An 18,804-nucleotide genomic window follows, 5' to 3' on the forward strand; every position below is an offset into this window, starting at 1 on the left:
CTGTTTCTCACTCAGTTTTTCGTGCACATGTGGAACTTTCATGTCAACGCATGTCTTGCAAGTAACGTGCAATAGCAATATTGTAAATTGGCATTCCTAATTACCTAATTCAGTATCCTATGTGGGTTTGTGTTACTGCACTTAGTTTGACTGTCCTGCTTCGGTACTCTACTAGCTGCAAATCATGGGGTTAATCAAAGCCCCAGTCTTAATGTTTGGATGGATTACACTGTTGACATGTATGGATTATAGTATTGACACTAGGTCATATTAGAATGAACTGACCTGCTGCATAGAGTGAGGAGATTAAAGCATTAGTCCTAAATGTGCAGAAAGAAAAGCAGCAGTAAGGTGATGAGTAGAGAGATTCTAAAGTGCTAAAATGACCTTCAGCAATAGACGGGTTCAGGTTACGGTCTCTTGCTCAACAGGGGTCCTCTGTGGAACCTGAGGCCTGATCTTCTAATTGGGCATTTTCTCTTAGTGTTAATAACTTAATACAATAGTTGTAAATGCATCTTTAGTATTACAAGTAGTTGCAGAGCAGTATAAAGATGATGTGTTGTTTTTCCCCATTTGATTTTGTCTTTACTTTGCTGTGTTGTTGTTGTCTGATGAGATCCGACCGCACACAATCCAGCAGTTGGTAAGATCAAACTTGAGTTCAAGAATAGACTGCAGAGAGTCTTTAGGATATACTTCTCTCCTATATCAAGGCCATAAATAGCCCTGTAGTGAAAACCAAAACAAAGGCTTTAGACCTTGTGTGGCTGACTTTTTGGCTGCAAATACACAGGGCTCCCCAATGAGTCCCCAGGGCTCAGCAGATACCATTCTGCGTGCTCCAGCCATAAATCCTCTTTGCATGGCTGGTGATCAAGCCATGATGTAAAGGAGCTTAGCAGCCATAGACAGGCAGGCAGGAAGCTGCTTCCCTGTTGGCCAGGGGTCAGGTGATTACACACAACATCGACAGGAGAGAGAGAGAGAGAGACAGCAAGGTAGAGGTAGAAAAACAAACAGAGAAATGGCCACAGAGAGGTGTGGGAACGGTGACCAGAGGGAGTTTGGGCAGAGAAGTTAGCAGAGATGAGTCAGAGGTTTTTCATAAAATGGTTTGACATAATCTGAGTGACAACCACCGCCTACGCCTGCTGTAGCTCCGACACAGGACGGTTTTGCTTGTTTGTCAGAAGCAAGCGGTGCATGTATGGATGTTTACTGACAGCAGTGTACCTTCACTGAATGTTGGAGCTTGAGGGGACACAAGGTGAGAGAAACACGTTGTCATTACTGCTACTTAAAACTGCAAGTAACTATTATTTCCATTATCGGTTAATCTGCCAATTATATGCTTAATGAATGTATTATTAATCCAGAAGAGTAATGGTGTTTTTGTCCATACAGAGGTGTATCTGTGAGACGTGTGCATGTTTAAGTTGTGACTCAGTTTGAAGGTTATGTAACTACTGTTCCTATGGTGGCAAGTTTACATACATTAATAAGGCATAAGTGACCAGATGATGAAATGTTAAACTGAATTTGAGTAAAGAATATTATCAGCCAAACATTTAGCCGAATGAACACAAGTAGTTTGTATGATTTGTGCCTAACAAGGTTGAATCGTTCATTCTGAGGAAAAGTTGCAGTGCACCCAAAGGTCAAGCTCATCTAACAGGTTGGGCTGTGAAAATGTAGCCAAGCAAGCTTTCATTTCCTGCAGGCATTGTGGATGCAGCACAAACTGTCCAAGTTTAACAGGCTGGCTTTTTAATGTTTTTTGCCAAAGCATAAAAATTACATATGGAAACTGTCAGAGGAGAGACTGAATGAAAGCGTGTGTTGATGCTTTTTTCATCTTTATTACCTAAAGGCAGCTGGATTGAAAAAATATTGAATTCACTGTCTCACTTAAAAGCTACTGGCAGATACTGGCGACATCTAAGTTTTGTTTCCATTTGTTTTGTTGTTGTTTTTTACTGATTCCTTTGTATGGCATTCTTCTAGATGATGACTGAGTCCTTAAGCACTCAGAACTCTGAATATTCTATTTCCTGACTTGGGGGGGAAAAAAAAGTGAGTGTTCTGGTGCTTACACTTTTGGATTCTACATTTGGTCTTTACTGGGCGGTTTGACTGTTAATTAAACTAGAGACAGAAAAGCATGAACAAATAAATCTCTGTTAGCCTCATAACACCTGTGAATTTCCACAGATTCACCTGTCTCTGTTATGAATTACAAATAATGAATATGTTTGTTGAAATGTGTGAACTAACTGTGTAATGTTCAACTCAGAAATCAAATAGGTCACCAGCTTCTGTTGTTCCATGATGTTGAAGGAGAAAACATGGAATAGTTTTACTGCTGGGGCCTAAATTAGTAACTGAGGATGCTGTGAAGCCTCCAAACCTGACAGAAAATGTGTTATGTACAAAAAGAGTTCATGCAAGGAAATTAATGTGGTCCACAAAGGAGTAAATACTTTTTCCAGACTAATTATATGCTTCTTTACAAATGCAGTTTAATATAGTTCCATTTTGCTAGTGTTTATCTCTTCTACATACACAATATAATTAAATTCTGCTGCGGTCTGCTAGGTTTATTTGCTCTTCCACTGTTTTTCGCAACAAAACCATGAAAGTTGTTGATCTGCTGTTGGCTGTAAGAGTGAACACAAGAAGTTTTATGCACTCCCAGCATCTATGAACTGAGCACACATTGGATTATATGTATTTTTGAAGGGCACTGTCCCCACAACATAAGGACAATCCTGCAGCTAATAACAGCAAACTTTAATTTGCTGATATTTACATGTATAATGAGAACCTCGTTCATCTGATTTGCTTCAAACTCAACGTTGCACTTCCTCAAGGCCCCGGCGACTCTCACACCAGGTTTGAAATGGATCGAATGAACGGTTGTTGAGATGATTGAAGAACACACATGAAGACACACACACACAGATTTCCTGGTTTAGCAGAGAAGATGGAACATTCTAGAACCAAAGTTCTAGTCTGAAACATACTGGGAGCCAATATGAAGAGACAGAAATAGCTAGAAGCCAGTGTATAGAGGAAGAAAAAAATAATGAACATGAATATGAGCAATTGGCCCTGTAGACTTTTTCGATCGTCCTGATGTTCATGTGTCAAAAATGATTTATTATTTTCTCTTTCATGGTGAAGGATCAAATTTCCTGGGGTCGCCATGGCCATGCCCTTCGGCTTTATAGGAACCTTTGGATAACTTTTGATGCTGTATGCACTGGCTGAATTTGAGGTGAACTGGAATTTCCCCCTAGGAGGAGTTCGCTCTAGCCTAGCCGCGCCAGACAACCCACGGCAACTAATTTAATTCTCTGCCAGGGTGGGTCTAGTTACCCTCCATAAGGCTCAAGGCTGGGTTCTCCTAAAACTGGCCGGACCAATCACCATGAAGTGTAGAGTCAGAAGGCGGGCGTAACTAAGTGACGACAGAGGCGCGACGATTCTGACAGAAACAACCGGCGCACAATAAACAGTTATCTTTCGACTCTACTTTGGCCACAGCCCTTAAAGATTTGAAGCTAAATTCAACTTGAAAGATCAACAAAGGACGGCACTGAAGTGTTTCATTGAGAAGAAAGATGTATTTGGACTTATGCCGACGGGATATGGCAAATCCTTAATATACCAGTTGGCTCCGCTGGTTGGGAAGCTAATGGGCCTTAGCCACAATCCGCCGGTGCTCTCGGAACTACGTCAGCCTATTCGTTGCACTGATTGGTTGTATACCTACCCAATTGCTGCAGAGTGATTTGAAAGACAACCTTTTAGCCCGCCTCCCTCCCTGTTGAACGGTCCTAGACCCTTGTGCCTTCAGAACATGGGTCTAGCGCGGCTAGGCTAAGTTCGCTCTAGAAAATGAGCAAAAATTAGGAAAAATTATTAGATGTACCACAGTTAATGCAAAATAGCGGACATCCTGTTCGTTTTAGGATTTGACCACCACTGACTTTTTTTGTTTATTCTGACAGGCTGCATATGTGTACCAAATTTCATAACTGTAGGTCTAACATGGCTCAGGGGCTGAATTTTCAAACTATTGCAGGGGGTGCTTGTTACGGCCACAAGTAGTTGTGTTCTGTCCTGTTGTTTGGGTGGTGTCCTGTTAAGCCTTTGTGTGAAGGATATTGCATGTTTGGGTTCAGCTGTGGCTGTTTCAGAGTTTCTCCGGCACCCCAGCTGCCAGCCACTCCAACTGACGACTGTGGAGTAGACGACCTGCACTGCAACCTTGTTCTCCCCACCTCTCGACCTTCCTGGTTGGGCCACCATGCAGTTCCCTCCATCTCCAACCTGTGACCGGTCCGCCCCTGGTGCCTCTCTGAGTGTTATATTGTTTGAATTCTGTGATATATTTCGGTCTGTAGAAACTCGTGGTGGGTTCTACAGACACTTTGGGCTTCTGTTGGCGACTGCTACTTTGGTGTGGAGTCTACAGTTTCAGTGGAGACTGATGCTCCAGGTTCGCTAACTTAGGTAGAAGCTATGTGGTATTTGAGTACGGTCAGTGTGTGTGTTCAGAGGCACCAGTTTTGCTTTGTTCGTTTTTGCACTTTTGTATTAGTTTTTGTTACTTGTGGTGGGTTTTGCTGATGTACTTTATTTATTTATTTTTGTTAATTTAATAGGGACAATGCAATTAACATGGTTCCAATACAGTTCATGAATCCGCAGTTTTAGCTACAGCTAATTCTCAACTCCTGTCCCTAGTTGGGCTTTTAAAACAACAAAAACATACAAGATCACAATCCTTTAAAAATCCTTTATGTTTGGCTAGGGAGTTTAGTTACTTTGTTTGTGTTTAGATAGTTTAGAAACTGTTAGCCTTCATTTGGTTTTATTCTGTTCTTTGATTTAGCAACGCTCACCATTCTTGTTCTTTACTAGCACTTTTGTTCCATTTGCTACTAAGCAGTAAGTCCCTTCACCTGAACCAATAACATCCGGGTTATTTTTGTTGTCTCCAGCTATCCTAGAGGTTGGAGCTTAGCGCTATAGAACCATTTTGCCACCCACATGCACAATTCCAATAAAATATGAAAATTTTCACCACTTCTGGTGCATCCTGAAATTTTAATGAGAATTTGAGCCTCGAAAAACATGTTTGAGAAGTCAGTAGAATAAAAATAATTCCTTGCATTTCAATAGGGTCTTTGCACCGTTCGGTGCTTGGATCCTAATAATTGTCAAAGTCTAATCAAACAAAGACCTTACAGACAAATCTCACTCTGCAGCAGTCGTCTTTGTCCCTCCCTTGGTCGTTATTTTAGGCTAATAAGAGTCATAACTGCAACTTTGAAGTTGACCGGGACAGAAAATTGATTGGTTGGATGTTTCTTGGTTGAGCTGTTACAATGCAGGCAGGTTTTTGGGGAGTCAGGCAGGGCGTTCTCTCATAGACTTCTTTTAAGGATTCTGTAAGTGGCGACACTCTGCCTTTTAATGCCTCTGATGCTGACTATTTTGGCAAAGTGAAATGTAAACAGTCCAATCTATCCACTCCTGTAGGACACTGGTTCACTTTATACCTCTCTGACTGTTTCTTATTGTAAATAAATAGCATCTAATTCTAGGTGATGAATCTTGTTTGTTAGTCCGATCTCCTGACAAAGCTGAATGTTTTACTCACTCCTCTTTCTGGAAATTGATTTTTGTTTTTCCTCTGTTCACAGGTCACTTTCCTCCCTTCCCTTCCCCTCCTCCCCCTCCGCCCATCACAGCATCGGTTGCCATGGAGAACTCTTCGGTGGCGTCGGCATCGTCTGAGGCTGGGAGCACTCGCTCGCAGGAGATAGAGGAGCTGGAGCGCTTCATCGACAGCTACGTTCTGGAGTACCAGGTGCAGGGGCTTCTGGGAGACAAGGCAGATGGAGACTTGGACCTGGACAATGGCGGCAAGGTGCCACAGGTCAGAGCCTTGTTTCTGAAATAGACGACATACTTTCATTCTGTATGTTAGCACAGGAGGTTTGTTTAGTACAGAGGCTGGCGGTGTCTCTGCTGTCTGAGGAGGGATACAGCCTGCATCAGAAAAGCTACTGTTATTGTTTTAATATAATCCTAGACAAAGGCGGAGGTACATGCATCACCACTGTGACTCAATATGAAGCAGTCCTGTTTGCTACATGACAAATTCAAGATGCACTGATGTGAGCTTGATTCTCTGCTGCCCATTTAAAATGTCTGAAAATATCCCAGAGAATTAGGGATGAGGTCAAACAACACATGCTGCAATTGTTTACCACTTTTACTTTACTTCTATGTTCTCTTGGACTTCAGTTTACGTGTAAACTAACTACCTTTTCAGAAAAAATATAACATATTGCCGCCATATTTTTCTCCTCCAGTGGACAGATGACTTTAACGACAAGAGAGATGGCAGCTGGACATCATCACGAGGAAGAGGCTCATCTAAGCCTGTAAGTGTGTTTCTTTACAGCCTATTTATGTACGGTATGTCCTCATTTGCGCTGAGTTGCCAGAAAAACTGCGTGGTAAACCTCAATTTCCCTTTTCTACACACAGACCGTAACAGCTGAACCTATCAGTCTCTATTTGAAAGACATTGTAGAATCAAACACACTCTATGTTGGCTTTTATTTGAGCTCAGCAGACGGAATGTCACTGGAAAAACACAACCAGCTAATGGGAAATTAATTTGTTTTCACTGTAATTGCGTCACATAACATTCTGGCATGAAGACCAAAAATATAAGCAGCGTGTGTCTCTAAACTGATCACAAATGATCCTTACTCCCACATTTACTGCTATGTGATCAAACATTACTGATCTGAGCAACTTTTAACAGCATCAGACAACATGATCGGTTTGTTGTATTAGTTCTTGTTTGGAAAAACGTCTTAGTTATTTTATAACAGGTTTTAATCCCATGTGTTGAACATAGTTCGCTCTATATTGCGACCAAAAAAAATCTTCAAAACTTAACAGATTTTGTGCCTGCTCAGATCTTTTCTCTTCATCCCCCAACACTTGGGCCAACCTTAGTCAGTTTCTGGCTCTTCATTTATTTCCTATTAATTTTAAACCACTTGCAGCTTTTTTACTTTCACCAAGGTTCTCTTTTCAGGCTCCACTGTTAAATCCTGCCTTTCTGCTTGCTTGTATCTCCTCTCCTTATCTCTGTCTTTCCTTGAGATGCCAAAAGCCTCCGTTTGAAAAATCTGGCAGTTCTGAAACTATGAAGCTTGTACTATAAAGCCGGTTAATCACAAACAACTGAGATACTTTGGATAGTTAAAACAGCACTACAAGACTAGCTAAAACCCTTTAGTCTCATTTAATCACTCAGATGCAGCTACTTAGTTGTTTTTTTTGTCAGATATTATTTCCTGCAGCATGTTCAAAGTAGACATATGTACCCTGCTCGATTCATATGATCCATGAGAACAGCTCCAGCCTGCCTGTCAGCATCAGCATGGTGGGATTGTTTGTTTTAATCAGCATAGATGGTTGCTATTCTGAGAGTCCTAGAGCTCTAGTTTTACCCCATGAGTAGGTGTGCAGAGGAGTAAACACTATTTAACCCTCCTGTTGTCTTCGTTTACGGGCACCAAAAAATATTGTTTCCTTGTCTGAAAAAAATCTGCCAAAAAATTCTCCAAATTTCTGAAAATTTGTAAAACCTTCAGGAAGAAAATTCCAATACCCTCTTAAAAATTTCCCTTAAAAGTTTTATTTGAAATTTGAATTTTGCTGGATTTTGGTTGGGCTTTTTTTGGGGGGTGAATGTTCTCAAAGAAACTTTTTATCATTTCTTTTTTTTCCACTAAAAAATGTTCAAAAATTTCCCAAAAATATTGAAATGTGGACATAAAAATATATTTTATTGTCAATTTTATAACGGGTCATTTTGACGAGGGTTAAATGTCTTCTTTGGTCACCTAGACCTTCTTTTCTGGTTTCCAAAACACCACAGCAATTAAAAAAAAAACCCACAATTTGCCTGCTCTGGTTTGCATGTTCAGGTTAATCTTTCTGTCGCCATCAACTGCTCATGTGTATGATTAAAGAGAGAAGTAACCAGCCTTAAGCAATACACAGCTCCTGATAACTAACATGGGATTCTGTGATGTTAGAGACAGTAACTAGATAATGCTAAATGAATTTTCAGTCATTTAGGCTGATAAATATCAGTGTTTGTGTTGCTGTGCTCTCTGTGCAGCGACAGTGATTTAAAATGCTGTTGCGCCACAGAGATTAATCTTTAGCAGCATGGGTGAAAGGTTCAAAGAGAACAGAGAACATAAGGGGGTAAATGGAAAAAACCAAAATTGAAATGTCACTATGCATAATAGTACTTCAGATTCCAGTCGATATTTTTAGATCTTGCAGCAAAAATGAAAAGCGCCCGAGATCATACCCTCTTCATTTTCTGTTTGTTTTGACATTTAGCTTTTGGCAGTGTAATATCTGAGACTTGGGAGTGAAACTCGAGTTATGTTTGACAAATGCAGCCTGTCTTCCTTTGCAGTATATAGTAAAACAAACACCAGCAACAATCTGCAACAATTTATGAATAACACAAAGAAACGTGATGACGCAAGCAGGAGCTATTATCTCAGTCTCAGTGCTGCAGTGTTTAACACATGATGAACAAATTGTTGTATAAATCAAGTGTACTTCTCATTAAAGCCCTATGGCAAGCATCGCAGTGTTACATTCCTCATATACACACAAAAGAGGTGTAAAAGCAGGAGAAATCTCTTCTACAACCAATCAGAGAGGCAAGTATTGTCTATCAATAGTGAGTAGATTTCATTATCATGTAAAAAAACACACACTTTGGCCCAACTAGATTATTCGGTTTAACCCAGCAGTAACAGCCGTGGAGACTTGTGCTACTATTCTTTGATTTTGTCTAAGAAACAGCTGTGGGTTCATCTGTGTTCCCTTTTGAATACGAGGCAGTTCTCAGTCTGCGTTTTGTTCTACAGGACGAGTGGGAGCACAGCAGCAACGGCAGTACAGGTTCCAGGCCCAGTTCAGGCTCCAGACCTGGATCTGGTTCACGCTCCGGCAGCAGAGGCCGAAACAACCAGTTCAAAGGTCCAGCCAAGGTACGGAAACTTCTGTTATGTTTGTGTTTGTGTGCCGCCTCATATGTCTCTTACTGCAAAACTTCTTCAGTATTTCTTTCACCTCTATATGAGAAAGAAAGATCAAATGACTAAAGGGGCACTCTGGGTTTTTTAAACATGAAGATCAATCAATTAACCAGTCATGAGGAGCGTCACTCAGCCAGTGAATTAGCTGCATATACATGGGTTGACAAAAACAGTTACAAGATGATCCTTATCTGTGTGATATTATTGGTATGTGTAGAATTAGTGTTTCCACATCCAGAGAAGTTTGGGAAATCTGAACTAGTACTTACGTTTTTGTTTTTTTTAGTTTTTTATGGATATTTCTTGAATGTTTGCACTGTTCCCATTGCTGTAACAAGACAAATTTCCCCACTGTGGGATAAATAAAGGCTCAAAGTATTTTATCGTATAAAATGAAAAGCTGTACCTGACTCAAGTTTAAGTAATCTCCTTGTGCAGCAACACTGCTCCCGGCACATCTGCAATGCTTCTAAAACTCCCTGGAAGCACAGTTACGTAAATATGTACAGCTCCATACGCTATGAGTGCTGAAACTTTTAAACTGTGCCCAAAACAGCAACCTTTCAACTTGAATTGCACATTGAGGATGCAGAATACGTTGCAGGAAGCCAAATGTAGTGAGTCGGGCTGATGGAGAGCGACAGTTGTGGTAGTGTGGCAATAAAACCTGTGTGTATTCGCCACATTGGCGCACACACATGCCATCACCCCACAGGTCAGGTCATTGTGCCAGATGTTCTCCCTCAGACACCTCAGGATGTTACAGTCCAACGCAGTCTTGAAAGTCTGACCCTGGACGATGAATTCCGTGTGCACGACCACGTAAAAGTGGGAAACAACAAGCAGGCTCTTGGTGCATTTCTGACCTGATGTGCCTCGTTTAGTCTTGGGAACGTCCACTAAATAATAATAAATAGATGTGTCTTTTCACATGATGCTGGGCTCATTACGGCCACTGACTGAGACAGAATGTGATGTTTTCTTCTTACTGTAGTTTTCAGTCCATGGAGAAGCCGTAAATGCACACCTACCATTGATCACGCTGTTGATGGTGTGCTGTGATGGAACATCCCCATTTGTGGACAGTTACTGCTTGTACATGTTTCATGCATGTGATCCTGAACAGTCCCAGAACTCTTTGATGAAAGGTTCTGTAATACCTGCTCTGACTTTGAATGAGGTTTTGAAGTAACCCCCTGTGGCTGTGTTTTAAAATAAAGCCTCTGCTACAAACCATGTATGTTTAATAATATAATAATAATAATCTTTATTTATATAGCACATAGTCTCAAATGTGTGCATTTACTATTGAGTTGCGTCATAGAAACATATTTGGAGGTCGGCCCACATAAGAAACTGAAAGTCAAGTAGCTCAAGCCTCTGTTGCTTGTGTTTTGACTGTTGTCTTTTCAGTTTTGTCTCATGCAAAAGTCTAGTGTAAAGTTGGCTTTAACCCTTTAAGCTTCAGTCAATTCCAGCCATTTTCAGTACAAAAAATCGCTAATATTCTATTTTTAAATTTAAAAAAATGACGAAAAATACAGGGAATATTGGACACGCATCGCAAGGTGCATTTCCTTGAAAACGACCGATTCGTGGATTTTATACCGACTTCAGATCATGTTTTGGACAAAATAGTTTACTGGCTTGTGTCGTCTGGATGTAAAAGGTTGGATTATGGCCGTTTTTTGTGGAATCTTTTTTTGTGTGTGTAATAATGAACCCGGAAATGTGAGTCGCGCTGTGTACGTTGAAGCCGTGTATAGAGAACGGATGGATGGATATTCGTTGTTTGTCGGACAAATGTGTTTCTCTCACCCGCTGTGGTAATCACATCTGAAAGTGGTTTATACCGGCGGATTCATGAGAATCTAAGCTTTCCATCGGCGTATAATGTTTGTATAATCACGTTTGCAGCCGTCGGACATTCTTGAAATTCCTATGCAAATTAGTAGGTGTACCGCCGGCGGTACACTGAAGTTTAAGGGGTTAATCAACTTAAGTAATTGAAATTTATATAAATTAAAGTTTCTTAAAAGCCTAATTTTAATTAAACATAAAGGAAAGGAAATATTTGGGTCTTTCGGGGGGTTTGCCTGTTTGTTAAATGTCACATACAAGCTAATAATTTTCTTTTTTGTTCTTTCCTGTCTAGAATGGGAACAGAGATGGCTCCTTTGACATCCTGGGGACAGACATATGGGCTGCTAACACCATGGACTCCCATGGGTAAGTGCCTTACTGTTTCACAAATTTGATATGTTGCTCTGAATTCCAGCCATACTTTAATGAGGGTCACATGACGAGTATAAACGCACTCAGTCTGATAACTTCTGTCTGTCGCTGTCATAACGGGCTTTCATTTAGTTTGATGTCTCCTCTCACTGTCTTAAAATTGCTCTCAATGATCGGATTAATTTAAGGTTCAGTTTATTTTGATCTTTTAATTTTAATTTTTTTCTTTATTGCGAGACAATATTTTCCAGCTTTCATTGTTGAGATGTAGAGAATTGTTGACATTTATTGTCGTTCTCCAAAGAAGTGGAACATAATGCCATAAGGGACATTATATTCAAAACATTCATCTTTAGCCCTCTTGTTGTCCTCATTTATGAGCACCAAAAAATATAGTTTTCTTGTCTGAAAAAAATCCAAAATTTCAGCAAGAAAATTCCCCAAATTTCTGAACATTTGCAAAACCTTTAGGAAGAAAATTCCAATAATTCCTTAAGTTTCCCTTAAAAGTTTTATTTTTTTTAAAAAATCCCCCAAATTTGGCAAGAAAATTCTTAAATATTTTCAAAAAATGAGTAAAAATCTTCCAAAAATCCTAAAAATATCTAAAGTGATTGCATATATATCAGTAAAACTTCTATTTTCTTTAAGACGTTCACATAAAAATCAACCAAAATCCAGCGAAATTCACTGTATTTGATTGATTTTTTTTTGTGAATGTTCTTCAGAAACATTTTTATTAACATTTCTTTTTTTCCACCAAAAAATGTTCAAAGATTTCCCAAAAATTCTGAAAATGTGGACCTCAAAAGTTTCACTGTGAAAATATATTTTTTATCACATTTTCAAACTTTAAAATGGGTCAATTTGACCCGAAGGACAACACGAGGGTTAAATGGTTTGTTGTTCATTCAGCCTTAATCAAGAGTTCATTCTGAAACGTATTTTGTTTCAGCCATATTTATATCACTACCAAGACTGCAAGCTTGATTGCCTCCTCTGAGAACATTTCACCTCAATGCTTGAAATCTCGTTGCTCTCATATAAGCGATGCCTCTGTGGCTTCTGTGTGTCTGAATGATTTCGCTAAGAGGAGCTAAACCCGAAACTTAGGAGGAGAAGAACATGCAGGTCAGAGAGGAAATAAGCGAGACATAAATCAGTTACAGTGGCGGGTAGCACCGGTTGCCATGGTAACATCTGCACAGCAGCTTCACCCACCGGAGTTCCGGCCACGTTGGCACATCTGAGCACGCAGTGGATGATGCAGCGCCACAGTGGGATGATGTCAGCAGCTGTCCCCTTACGCAGGCAGACATGGAGTTTATTAATCAGTGATGTATTAAAATTATTTTAGTCATTTCTGCCCTCTTGGTTAAATGTGTGTGTGTGGAAATGTAAATAATTTGTCAGGTCTTTTGTGTACATTCTGTTTCTTACTTTTAGGAAAAAAATACACATTTTCCTATTAGAGTTAGACTAATAAAGCAGAAAGCTCATTTATTGGCACCTCATAGTTTTTTTGCACATTTAGTTAAGTATCAAGAAATTGCAGTACAGCTATGACAAACAATGTTCAATTTAATTTGGAAACGTGTCACCATTGCATAGTTTTCCATTAGAAGGTACGGCATCAGAAATTTGCTGGATTTTGGTTGATTTTTATGTGAATGTTCTTAAAGAAAATATTAGAAGTTTTACTCGTATATAAATATGTAATCACTTTAGATATTTTTAGGATTTTTTTGGAAGATTTTTACTCGATTTTTGAAAAATATTTTCTTGCCAAATTTGAAGGATTTTTTTTTTTTTTTTAAATACTTTTAAGGGAAACTTTGAAGGAATTATTGGATTTCTTTCCTGAAGATTTTGCAAATTTTCAGAAGTTTGGGGATTTTTTTTGCTGAATTTTTTTATTTTTTTATTTGGACAAGGAAACAATATTCTTTGGTGGACTGTAAATGAGGACAACAGGAGGGTTAAGCAATCTATATCAAAATTGTGTGTTTAGGCAAAAACATACAATTGGCCCATTTCATTGAAGTTCTTAATGTCAATATCTGCATCGTTTTAAGCATTTAGCATTCATGGGGTCATATTTTCTATGCATTTTTTGTTGCAGTTAATGGTAACATCTCACCACTTTGCAGTCTGCAGTATTTTTTACTGTTTTGCATCACTCAGTCCTCAACCTTTCCTCCTGCCAGTCTATTTCTGGGCACATAACACCGTCTTCAGAGGATCTGAGCAGAGTATCCAAGTCACGCTAGATCAAGCATCACATTTTGTACAAGCACGTCAAGCTGGAGAAAATGCCGGTTTCTTCTGCACCATTAAAAGAAAAAGCACACTTAACTCGAATGTGTTTGCTGTAATTGAAACCCATGAGGCAACAAAAACAAGTCATGAGGACTGTTATGTAACTAACATTTCAACAACTTTGCTTTTCTCCAGTTTTCTTCTGCTGTGTTCAATTAAAGCCGTGAATATCCAGGAGAAAAAAATCTATGTGCCACTCGTAGATGTCGTCTTGTACTGTTTTGCACCTTTCCACTCTTTCCTTGTGCGTTTGCAAAGACACTGCATGTCTCTAACCGTTATTTTACCTCCTTTTTACAGAGGTGCAGGTTGGGACGTGCAGCCAGAAAAGCTGGATTTCAGCCATTTCCACAGGAAGCATTTCAGAGGAACGCCAAAGCACCTGCCACACATTGACAGAGAGGGGTATGATTTATCTTTGCCTATATGTAGCTTTTATCACACAGTATTCTCTGAGTTATGTGTTCATGATTACGTTCTGTCACCCATTAATGTCCCCTGGTCGTTACAACTGACTGATTTTCTTTAATATTCTCTCTTTCAGGATGAACAAAGCTAAGTTTGAGGAAGATGATGGCATAGACATGAACGACATAGAGAGGTTCCTGCCCCATCTGCGCTCTGTAAGCAACTGATTTAATCATTTTTGTACACATAAATGTGCCTCTTTAAGCTGTTTTGTCACTCTGAAGTCCAACATGTTTTACTATGCATATTTTTGTACCACAGTTGCCACATTATAAAGTTTAGTAAAACACTTCTAACAAGAGCTGCACTGATGTGACAGCAGTCCTTCACCAGGTAGTAACTTCAGGTTCTATTGTTTGTAAGAGAGTGACCCCTGGTGGTAGAAATGAGGGGCATAAAAGCAAGTCATTAAAATCACTACTATATTAGATATTCGTGCAAAAAAAGAAAAGACGATACCAGGGAGCAGTTTTCCTGTCTTAGAAGAATATTCATTTATTTATTTATTTTTCATGAGCAATTGGAATATAAGAACGGTCTCTCTATAAGAGCACAGTAACAAATGAGCTTGGTTAATGATAAGTAATTCTTTGCTGACACCTAACGGCCAGATGGTGAAATGAGCTGTAACTGATAGAAAAGTCCATAAAAATATTAGAGCTCCCCCTAGTGGTTGAACATGTGCATAACGGATAGAGATCTAGGCGATAATGGTGCTGTAGGTTGTTGGTTCCTGAGGCAGTGGCTGTCTCTCTCTCTTTCATTTTCTGCAGTGTTTGAGGTCAATTTATTTGGTAGTTTCAGATTTTCTACAAGTCTCAAACGACACTCGCATGTCCCAAAGGTATTAGCTGCAGTAACTGTCCCTTTTCATACTGGAGCACTTTCTATAGAACCGCCAGTCCAGAAAATACAGAATCCACTGTCCTTTTTTTGTATGGAAATAGTTTGGGTGAAGTTTATGGTACTTTCTTGCTTGTCTTCAACATAAAGATACTAAAACAAAGGGAAAACTTTGTACCAAATATGCCACACCTTCAGGAAATCACTACGTAATTTAGCCTACTCAGACTTTAACCCTTGTGTTGTCGTGCCAGTCAAAATTGACCCGTTTTAAAGTTTGAAAATGTTCGGGAAAAAATATATTTTCACAGTGAAACTTCTGATGTCCACATTTTCAACATTTTTGGGAAATCTTTGAACAGTTTTTAGTGGGGAAAAAAAGAAATGTTAAAAATGTTTAAGAACATTCACAAAACAATCAACCAAAATCCAGAAAATTTCGCTGGATTTTGGTTGATTTTTATGTAAATGTTCTTAAAAATATAATTAGAAATTTTAATGATATATATGTAATCACTTTTTAGATATTTTTAGGATTTTTTGGAAGATTTTTTACTTTTTTTGACAATATTTAAAAGAATTTTCTTGCCAAAATTAGGGGATTGTTTTTAAATTAAACTTTTAAGATAAACTTTCAAGGAATTTTGTAATTTTCTTCCTGAAGGTTTGCCAATTTTCAGAAATTTGGGGGATTTTTTTGCTGAATTTTTGGATTTTTTTCAGACAAGGAAACAGTATTTTTTGGTGCCTGTAAGTGAAGACAACACAGTTAAGGGACTGGTTGAAGTACTTGGGGTAAAGAGGCCTTGTCTAGTGAGGGTATATGTTCTTCCTGTCCTATTAGGCGTGTGAAACAACAGCTTCCTAATGCCCTCATACTGTATTTGTGCATATGGCGTGTCTGGCATCAACAGAGTAAATTAATTTTCCAGCTGCTCGGTACAAAGTATTAAACAGTGTTTTTCCACAGTGATTTGTGATTCATTGGGGTGACAGAGTTCACTTTAGGTCACTCCAGTCACCCTTCTCTCTTCCTTCCCTGCTTTATGAGCCAAAATGTCTTCCATCTTTCATAGTGTTGGAGCTACAGTGTCTTCCTCTTTCCTTTCCCTCTTGGCCTTTGAGCTGCGCTGCGTTTTCGCCTCTCATGGTGTTTCAGCTGAGATCAGTCTAGTTCAGCTACCAAAGATGGCTTCCTCATTGTATAGTTCCTGAGCCAAGATCGCCGTTTCCGTTCATTCAGTCAGCGCCAAAAGAGAGACGGGGTCAACTGCGTTTGTCTGCTGTGCTTGGGATCGGATATGTGCTGGCACTGGGACGCAGTAAGGTCAGAGACACGAGGCTGGGGATTCGGTGCCACATTTTCTGTTTTTGTTTCCCTGACATTCCTCTGCTGTTTCTGGCTTCTACCGTCCTCACCCAGCCACTGTGCCTAGTGTCGTGCCCTGGCAAGTTTTTGTCAGAGCTTTGCCAGGGCAGAGTCATGCAGCTGTGATGCCAGCTCACTGATAGCCTGTTGTTACCCATTCTCATTCATGAGGCCTTCCGCTGAGTGCCCTCTTTGGTCTTGAAAGGCCCTCATGGCAGCTAGTAGGACACTTACATTTCCATTTACCGTGAGAGAAAATAGAATCAGTGTAAACTTCAAAGCTAACTGTTTAATAGGGATAAATTACAAAGTGCATTTTAACTCAGAGTTATACTATGTCTATACTGAAGCAATGTTATGTTGGAAAACTGGAGCTCTACACAGATAATAAACATACGAGTCACATGAATTGTGAATGCCATGTAATTTGTGACATCTTGCAGTTTAACCCTCATGTTGTCCTGTGGGTGAAAATTAAAGTTTGAAAATGTGGACAAAAAAATATTTTCACAACTTCTGATGTCCACATTGTCGAAATCTTTGAACAGTTTTTGGTTGGGAAAAAATATGTTAATAATGTTTCTTGAGAACATTCATATAGAAATCAACCGAAATCCAGTGAATTTCGCTGGATTTTGGTTGATGTTTTACTGATATAATCTAAAGTGATTATATCACTTTAGATATTTTAGGATTTTTTGGAAGATTTTTACTAATTTTTGAAAATATTTATAAGAATGTTCTTGCCAAATCTGGGGATTTTTAAAAAATAAAACTTTTAAGGGAAACTTTGAAGGAATTATTGACATTTTATTCCTGAATGTTTTGCAAATTTTCAGAAATTTGGGGATTTTTTTAAAAAAGTTTTTTGGGATTTTTTTTTCAGACAACAAAACAATATTTTTTGGTGCCCATAAATGAGGACAACAGGAGGGTTAATAGTTCACAATGAAGTAAAATAATTTTATCCAGATTAAATATTAATATAAATGTGTGAAGTTTGTTTTTCAAATTTTTGTATCCCATTTGTTTACGTTCTAACCTGTGGGTTGTGAACTTCTCAGACTACATAATCATTTATTGAGTAGTTAAAACTAACCCACTAATGTGGTGTTTTGAACACAGGACAGTGTTTTTGTACTTTTATGTGAACACCATTCACATAATCCACCTGTGCATTGTGTATGTTTACTGCCTGTAAAAAGATACATTTTTATTGAAAAAAAAAAGTCGTCCAACACTTATCCAGTCATGAATTATCCAAATAAAACCGGTAACATGTCTCTTTATCAAACCCCCCTCCTCCAGCTGCTGTACAGTGGGACTACATCATCCAAAGTCCCCGTCTATGTTGCACACTTCCTGGCAGCATTTGCTTCCTCCTTCCAGGAGCCAGAATAGACTTACAAATAGCTCTGGGATGTGGAAAACATCTCATTTGTGTATGCGTGTGGGGGTGTGTGAGAGCGAGAAAGGGCTTCCTCCTATTGCCCTCAGACTCTGCTGCACCTCTACCGGACTCTCTGGAATGTCAGCCTGCTCACACGATAAGCCTCCCTTCACGTCCAATGTCAGGTTGTAATGACAGAAGCATGCAGGGGTCAGAGAGTAAGTGTTTGATCTGTGGAGGAACACCAAGAGTAAGCAAACAGCGCTTTAATTGAATGACTAGTACTAGTAATGTGATTCTAACACATTTCATTACACACAAGTAAAACAAAGATCAGAAAATAATATATGGGACAGAAAGCAATTTTTGAAATTGCATTGGGCGCAAAATCAGACAATGACATATCAAGAATAAACACAGACTGGTAAAGGAATGAAGTTTTAAAAAGCAGTTTAAAACAATGGATGGGCTCAAACTTCTCAAGCAGGTTACTCCAGTAGTGGGTAGTGTTGACAGCAATTATAGACAGCGCTTATAACAGTAATTTAACTTTACTCAAAAACCTTGTGCTGCTATCATGTTAAAATTTCTCCACGTTAATGTGATAAACCCACACATCGCCAGGAATAGTATCTTAATATTCAAACGGATATTAAATTCTGAAAAAACAAGACCTTACAAACTAACTGATTTTTATAAATGTCAAATTAAAAGAAATATTTTCAAGTAGAGCGATCCCTGTAAATAAAAACTTAAACTTAAAAAATCACATTTTTTCCCTGAAGACTAGGCTTGGGCGGTATCCAAATTTTGATACCATCAAACTGCCTTCACATTTTACCGGGGTATACGGTATTACCGTGACTATTACTGTTACTGGCTTGTGCTTTCACGTTCGGAATCTGAATACTCGCAGCAGTGAGTGGGTGGTTGATTCAGAGATGCGTCCTCAGGTTAGAGGTGTTTCCATCTCTCGCGATCACCTTTTGATTGCAGAATTTACAAATTAC

At 39.1% G+C, this 18,804-nt stretch overlaps 1 protein-coding gene across 1 annotated transcript in view; it reads left to right on the forward strand.

Moving 5' to 3' along the window:
• Positions 1 to 1,032: 1,032 nt before the first annotated feature.
• Positions 1,033 to 18,804, forward strand: part of ctif (CBP80/20-dependent translation initiation factor) — a 61,591-nt gene continuing 43,819 nt past the window's right edge. The window contains 7 exon segments of the mRNA XM_051938599.1: positions 1,033 to 1,270; positions 5,718 to 5,953; positions 6,393 to 6,464; positions 9,000 to 9,122; positions 11,326 to 11,399; positions 14,025 to 14,129; positions 14,269 to 14,351. Of these exon segments, the coding sequence (XP_051794559.1) occupies positions 1,246 to 1,270; positions 5,718 to 5,953; positions 6,393 to 6,464; positions 9,000 to 9,122; positions 11,326 to 11,399; positions 14,025 to 14,129; positions 14,269 to 14,351 (718 nt within the window). The 5' untranslated portion in view covers positions 1,033 to 1,245.

Source organism: Acanthochromis polyacanthus, chromosome 18, assembly GCF_021347895.1.
Source record: "Acanthochromis polyacanthus isolate Apoly-LR-REF ecotype Palm Island chromosome 18, KAUST_Apoly_ChrSc, whole genome shotgun sequence".
In the NCBI taxonomy this organism is placed as follows: Eukaryota; Metazoa; Chordata; class Actinopteri; family Pomacentridae; genus Acanthochromis; species Acanthochromis polyacanthus.